At 38.9% G+C, this 7,501-nt stretch overlaps 1 protein-coding gene across 1 annotated transcript; it reads left to right on the top strand.

The window, feature by feature from the left end:
* The first annotated feature begins 915 nt into the window (after positions 1 to 915).
* On the top strand, positions 916 to 7,307 carry LOC145494966 (uncharacterized). Its single transcript, XM_081474542.1, has 6 exons — positions 916 to 1,278; positions 3,462 to 3,520; positions 5,215 to 5,308; positions 5,523 to 5,604; positions 5,972 to 6,030; positions 6,710 to 7,307. Exons 1-6 carry the CDS (start codon positions 1,125 to 1,127, stop codon positions 6,943 to 6,945), a joined length of 684 nt encoding a protein of 227 aa, XP_081330668.1. The 5' UTR covers positions 916 to 1,124; the 3' UTR covers positions 6,946 to 7,307.
* Positions 7,308 to 7,501: the final 194 nt, after the last annotated feature.

Below are 7,501 nucleotides of genomic sequence, written 5' to 3'. Positions count from 1 at the left end.
GGTTCTTATTTCAAAAATAACTTAAAGCCAGGTTTACACAAACAGTTTTTGTGAGAAACATGTTTGACTGTGCACACGGCACAGCAAAAATTTTGTTTACAGTTCAAAGTTTAGTGTGCCAGTAATGATTGGACAGCAGAAATATGCACAATACCAAAGACCAATGTGGTAGCAAAATTTGCCACAGTTTATGTTATTTGCCACAAAAAGCTAGCACACACAGCTTTTAATAAACAAATATGTTTATCACATAAAAATTGGTTAACTTACATCTACAAAAGCGGCAGTAATGGAATCTAAATTTTCCGTGTCCCTTGTGTCTCGGTTGTAGCAATGTCTTATTTACCTAAACAGACTAATGGTTTGATCAAGAACTTCGGCGTGTGCTTCTGCAACTTCTGAGCCAAAATTCTCAAAAATTATTTCCGTTTTATCCAAGATGTCTGCAAGAAACTTAGGAAACTCAACTTCTAAATCTAGTTCTCCTTCGCCCGCCATGTTTTCAGTGCTCTCTAGTGCTCAGTTACTCTCGTTCCTGTTGACCGTACTCGGCCCAGGAAGATTGCATCAATATTTGAGGTATTGGATTGAATCAATATTTCAGGTATTGGATTGAATCAATATTTCAGGTATTGGATTGCATCAATATTCGAGGTATTGGATTGAATCAATATTCCAGGTATTGGATTGAATCAATATTTTAGGTATTGGATTGAATCAATATTTTAGGCATTGGATTGAATCAATATTCCAGGTATTGGATTGAATCGTGAAAATTAAAAGATTGAATTGAACCAAAATTTTATTTACCACTGCATTGAATGCCTTTTTCTATCTTTAAATAAAACCGTTATTTAAAGGATTAAACATATATTGCAAGGATTTAATTTTGCTACAAACGGCTTGCCATAAGGGGGCAGTGGAAATGGTCCTGAACCTCTTGAGGTGCTTCATGGTGAAAAGTTGCATATATAACCAGACCTTTCCCTGGGTCTTAACCTGAAAGTATGTTCAAAATACCCTTAGTTGACCAAGAAGAAGATATTACCTCTAATTTTGTAGTATCCAGATCTCTGCGGCGCACTCGCGCGCACTCACTCTTTATTGCGTAATATGTTACACGCATGCGCATGAGCGGGTTCTGCACGAGGTTGCGTGGTAATTTCGGTATCTTCCCTGTAAAAAAAAAAATTTCCTCCTTCAAATCTTTGTTGAAAATGGACTACGGAGGTAAAGCAGGTGATTATTCAGCGCAAGATCCAAGCACGGCGTATTCCGGTAAGTTAAGAAATCAAATTGTCGTGTTGATGGAAACGATCGCCGATGCTAGTAAATGTGTGTTCTTGCACGTACAGAATTTTTGTCAGACATTCATATTTGCACTTAGTACCTGTGTAAACCTACTGTTTTACGGTTATTTTTGAGTAAAGAATTATTCGTGAACGAGTTAGGGAGCTTGGGAATATTCTGCTCGGTTTAACAACCTAGGATGATACACGTTGACATCATTTGCCAAGTTTGTCGGCGGTCATGTTGGTTCCTCCGGCCGGCAAACAGTTCAGTAAGTGAAAGCGTACGCTGTTACATATGAAAAGTTTTAAGCGTAAAAATTAAGATATGACGCTAAAGCATAAGTAACTAGGAGTGTCTGTTGAAGACCCTTAAGACAGACAGCTGTGGACTTTCAAATTTAGTGTGATCTATCGTGACTCTTTCAGCATGTTCATATCATGGGTATGACATAACAATTTCATCATGCAGACGGGTCTGGAATGTTCAGGGCAAGAAAATAATTTTGAATTGGGCCAGTGCATTTCAGTTTTCAGTTGCCCCCACCAAAATGTTACTTTCCCAATAGGTGCGCAATGTTCAGACTTCCATTTGTTTAATTCACTTCGCTCCTTTGCTCATCTTGCAGTCTTACTGTATGTTTGAAATTGTTTTTGATTGGAAATTATCACTAACAAAACTACTGAGGCTAATTTCACTTGCCCACCGGACGACCACCAAGCTTCCAATTTCACTTGCCTTGGGTAATCAGACCTGGATTTGCGAGCATAATCAAATGGTATAGGATGATCACAGGCCTAAGTCAATCTGGGTATTAGGGGTATTGTACGGTCTTTTTGAGCATTTGCAAGGATTTGAGCAGTGCTTTCATTTTTGCGGGCACTGAAGCTCGAATGGTAATTGTAATGCTCTTCATGCCTCTAGATTACTTTTTACCTTTGCGGGTGACTTTCGCGAAGAATTCTTATGTGCGTTGGTTTCAGTAAAAGGTCAGCAAAACAAGAAAACGTTCATAGCACGTGGATGTTTCCCCAATGTTTCCCAGTTTTACCATATGGGAATTGAGCAAAATCTGAGCATGTGAGCACTTGCAAAAAATTATTTTTGCAAGCACGAGCAAGCAAGCGCTATTCTAATTTTTGCGAGCAGTTCAAGCCAAGGCCAAATTTTGTGAGCACTGAATGGGACCATTTGATACCCCTAGTATTCATAGCACAACCACTGTTCAAATGATAATGTTATCACTTGATAAATTTTGATCCATTTTATTTGAAATAATGTGGAATTTTCTACTTAAAAATGCATCAAAAGTTTTCCACCCACACTATAGTTTTTTCAGTCATTATTGCTGTCCACATATATTTTCGTACAACATCCTGTTTGCTGCCACTGAGAAAGTGGAGAGTGTTCTCAAATCTGGTCAGTGCAAAACGCTGGCTGCGGACTGCAGACCAACAGTAAAATGCAGACCGAGGGTAAAATGCAGACTGTGGACCAGAGGTAAAATGCAGACCACAGACTTTTTAAGTATATATCGTGTTATTTCTATAATCAAGCGCTAACCCAAACAGGGTTATTCAGGCTAATCGCAGTGAATGTCTGCACTCTGGTTAGCCTGAGTATCACTCAGGTTAACCTGAATATCATTCAGGTTAGCCTAAATAACGCTCTGGTTAGCTCTCAGTGACACAAATGGTGACACGACTTCGTTAAAAGTCTTCAGTCTGCTGTCTGCATTTTACCCTCGGTCTGCATTTTAACCTTGGTCCTCAGTCTGCAATTTGCAGTCTGCGTTTTACACTGCCCGTTTTCAAATCACTACTTTTCTAGTATAGGCTAGGGTTGAATGTGGAATGTATAAAATATGTCTTTTTAAACAAAAATGGGGCCTCAGTCCTTAGTTGTGTAACTTGACAAATGCGTTTACACTTAACAAAACCGGTATGACATTGGTTTGAATGTTGCACTTAACTTGTGCGAAGCTCAATGCATAAGTTTTGCTGATGTACAGACATATTAATTATATCTTTGTTCTGCATGTTGTTGGTGAACTGGCTTCACAGGACCTTCACCATCATGCTAGCCTTCTTTTCCATATTTTTAAGCTTGTGTTACATGTATACATTAATAAAAACACCTCCAACATGTTATTCCTTTTTTTAAAATTTCAGGTAACAGAGGTGCTTCATTGTCACCATATCTAAATATTGATCCAACATATTTGAACCAGGTAAGGGTGGTAATCAAATATTGCCAGCGTGTTTGAAAATTGTTTCCTGGCTTGCCACAATTTTAATGTGAATATTTTTTCACAAGTATGACAGATAATAAGTGGATGAATTGATTCTCAATTTATCCATAGTCCTGATTGGAAAACAAATCTGGCTCTGAAAAAAGTTGTATCCATGTAGAGACTCTCCTGAGGGCTTACTCTATGTTGGGGTTGAAGTATACAATGGACTGTGGGGGTTGAGGGGGGGGGGGGGGGGGGGCCACTCCTGGTTGAAAAGGTTGGCCCGAATACTTGTCTTCTCACTTAAGGTAATTCTGTCGAAATAGAACTCACAATAGATTTTCTTTCAAACTTTGCCTGTTGGCTGCTTATATCAAGAGAACTTAAAATTTGAAATAGAAAAAGGGGGTCCCCATATTATCTGCTCTCAGTAACCTTTATATTAGAACCATTCACCTTGTGCTTTAAGAGAGCAGAAAAATAGGGAGAAAGTTAAGCGAGAAATACAACAATGGATGTATCGCATAAATGTTAAGGAGCAATGTGATATACGTTTCATGATAAGGGCACTCATATTTAGTTGACAGGGATACAGTATGTTCCAAGCACTCAGTGTTGTAGGGCCACATTAATCTTTTACGAGTGCTAGCTATGCTCTCATTTTCCGTGATAATTTTTTACTCTGCAATAGAAATTGGGTCATATTCACTGTGTAGAAAGAAGGTGATCTCTGCATTCAAACTAAATAAAAAAATCGTTAGGTCCCGGTACTCGTTTCCGAGAAAAAAAACGATGATTTGTCTCTCGCAAGCCAAGAGCCACCATTTTTTATATGTTGTGTATGTGCACACGTAGTAGGGATGCGCGATGCAATTCTGAGGAATTACCTTAAGAGTGTAAGTCACCCAATCTGGTCTCCCTTGGGGTATTGAGGACAAAAAGCAACTAAGTTTTAGCCATTGCAGTATATTTTTAGGGTTGCACTTGAAGAAATAATAAAAAACGCTGCCATGTCCATTTTAGTGATCAAATAAAGCTTGAGCTATCCCCAGATTGGTTGCTCTCTTTAACAAATGTGTCATCTGAGCACCCTGCTGACCATCATCGACCCATTAGCAAGCTATAGGCAATTACACTAATTAGCAATTAGATTAATGAGCTCAAGATTTCTATGAGGTGATAGTTGATGAGACCGAAGGCCGAATCAACTATCTTTGTTTTAATCTTTGTTTTAGTAGAATTCTTACTAAAATTTACTTCAAATAACGATTTCCAATTCTTGAGGTATTATTAAACTTTGCGCCTGAGAAAGATCGCTCGGATTGAATTGTCATTTACAACTGAAGTTGTGTGTGTGCGCATCCTTCGTTTGGACTTTTCAGGAATTTAATTGTCCATTTGCATTAAAATTTGCCTCCAAAACTTTGGAAACACGATAAAAACATCGCCATTGTCTAGACGACCTCCAGCCTCTGCACACTAATGGCTGATGGTGTTCAATGGCTCAGCCAATCAGATTACAGCATTTGCCTTAGTATACTAGTAGAATTCTACTAATTAAAGATAAAGATTAAAGGGGTTGAATTCAAATTTTATGATGAGGATCCTCAACCTTTTTCCATCAAAGCCCCCTCACCCCCAGGCAATTAGACATTATTTTAATGTTTTTTGACTTTTGACTTAACTTTCAGGGGGGAGCAGAGTTTGTTTTCCCCACAGACAGTAAAAAGAAGAGAAGCTGGGGTGAACAAATGTTTTCTGGAATTGGAACTTCATATATGTGTGGTATGTTTCTACAACCTTTTCAGATTTGCATTGCATATTTAGTGTAATTAATTTGACATTACTTTTTAGAATGACATGTAACAATTGTATGTGTTGAACAGGGCTGCACATGTACAAAAAAATTCTTTACAGCAGCTGAAGTTGTTTGGAATTTCTGTTTTCCATAATTTTGGCAACCTAAGCTATTAGTAATTTTTTTTTTCACTCATTTAAGGTTTGGCTGTTGGAGGAACCTGGGGTCTCTATGAAGGTCTACGAAATCCAGATGGAAAAACTATGAAGCTCAGAGTAAACAGGTCTCACCTACAGTTCATTTGTATTTTGCCTTAATCAAAAATTGATCAAATAGAAGTTTTTCATTTCTCTGTTGTATTAGCCCTTTCTTGCTATCCAGATGTATTTTAGATTTGAACTACTCACTCGGTGAGGCAATCGTTTCACATCCATGTCTAATATAATAACTTGAACAAAACGAAAACCTGATACAATGGTCAGCGAATTTGCAAAAAGTCTAACAGGAAGTGAAGGAAGGATCGAGTGAATCTCCCATCCATAACTACAACTTGGATTTTCCCAGTTAAAAAGTGTTATCACTGGATACAACAATAGTTGAGAGTGTTTCCTAAAGACTTAATTATTTATTTTTTTTGTTTTGTCTTCTAGTGTGTTGAACGGCTGTACGAGAAGGGGTCCATCACTAGGAAACAGTTTAGGAGTTCTAGGTAAGGAAAAGCATAGCTTGCTGCTTTAAGGAGATAAATGTGAGCTAGTAATGTAAAGTTAGGTAATTAATTTTAGTAAACCAGTCGCAGTGCAGTACCCTAGGCATCAGGTTGTAAACACCTCTGTATTTGCCCTCATACCTTAAGTGTCTTCAGCTAAGACACTTGTGTGTGTTACGTGTCACCATAATCTCTATCTTGATTGTGTATTGGTCTGACAGCAGGATAAAGACTATCTAGTCATCCTGGGGCAGGGGTAGTTGGGCTTTTTGGGTGTGTAGGTAGCTTGTCAAACCAATACTGTGCCTGGTGTTGTGGACAGGGGATGCTGGCATCAGTAGGGGGCATGCTTGCCCTGGCTTTGCTGGCCTGCCTACAATATCAGAGGCTCTAGTATGACACCCCAGCCATGAGACTTACATGTAACACTTCCCTGATGGGTACTGGCAAACTGTCAGGGGTAGGGAATGCTACTTTTAATGGATTAAAATTCAAATCGGCAGGGAGGCAAACAACAGAGATAAATAAATAGGTCCCCTCAGTTTCCTTGGTTTTTGAAAAGCCTGATTGTCAGCAATGCTGGGAGGTTGCCTAAATCAAACAGGTGCCATGTATGTAAGGACTTCCCAAAGTGAGCTTTAATAATGAGCTGACTGTATAATACCTGTTTTATTAACAGCCCTGATGTACTGCAGTCTGGATACATTAATCGGCAAGTTACGAGGAGGAGAAGAGGATGAATTTAACTCGGTGGGGGCTGCTACCCTTACAGGCATGATATTCAAATCAACGGCTGGTCTACGACCCATCGCTATTGCAGGAGCCTTGGGTGGCGGACTTGCGACAGCATATCATTTTGGAGAGAAGCTATTGAATAGCAGAGGACACTCAATTTCGACACCTAACTGGGCGTGAACTGTGTCAAACATGCTCGCTTACAATCTTCAGGACAGCATGCCCTGTGAAATTTAAAAGAGGAGAGACCTTTATGTTTGCTTGTAAAATTGCAATTGGTGGGTATCTCTTCCAAGAAAGTTAAAGGTTGAAGTTTTATAGAGGACAAGACCTAGAACTTTACCAAGCCAATGGAGAAGTGGAAATGGTTGCATAGATGCAACATGAGTGTTGTTCATGCACTTACTGTGCTTTCACACAACCAGGCTGTTAAAGTTGAGCCCTCCGATGTTGTACAGAAAGACGATTCCTGGGTTTTAAAATGTAATATTATGATAATAATAAAGTTTGAATTACAATAATTTCCATTTGAGCAGTCCAAATGCAATGCTAGTAAAATAATCACAGTAGCAAATGTGTGGAACTTGGATAAATAATGTAACCTGACCATTTGCCAATGAAAAAATTGTGCAGGTACATCTTCCCTAATTAGGTATGAGCTCATCCCTATTCAATCTTCTTGTAGAGATTTCCTGACCAGTGGCAGATCCAGACCTTGAGCTAAGGGGTGCCGGGT

Source organism: Orbicella franksi, chromosome 8 (assembly GCF_964199315.1).
Source record: "Orbicella franksi chromosome 8, jaOrbFran1.1, whole genome shotgun sequence".
In the NCBI taxonomy this organism is placed as follows: domain Eukaryota; kingdom Metazoa; phylum Cnidaria; class Anthozoa; order Scleractinia; family Merulinidae; genus Orbicella; species Orbicella franksi.
Note: the sequence above shows the minus strand (reverse complement) of the source record. Positions and strands in the feature narration are given on the sequence as shown.

What these genes read in the sequence shown, in the direction of transcription:
- LOC145494966 (XM_081474542.1), top strand. Translation starts at nt 1,125, where the DNA reads ATGCGCATGAGCGGGTTCTGCACGAGGTTGCGTGGTAATTTCGGTATC. An exon ending in ATCCAACATATTTGAACCAG is followed by an intron (nt 3,521 to 5,214) that starts GTAAGGGTGGTA and finishes CTTAACTTTCAG; the next exon opens with GGGGGAGCAGAGTTTGTTTT. An exon ending in TGGAACTTCATATATGTGTG is followed by an intron (nt 5,309 to 5,522) that starts GTATGTTTCTAC and finishes CACTCATTTAAG; the next exon opens with GTTTGGCTGTTGGAGGAACC.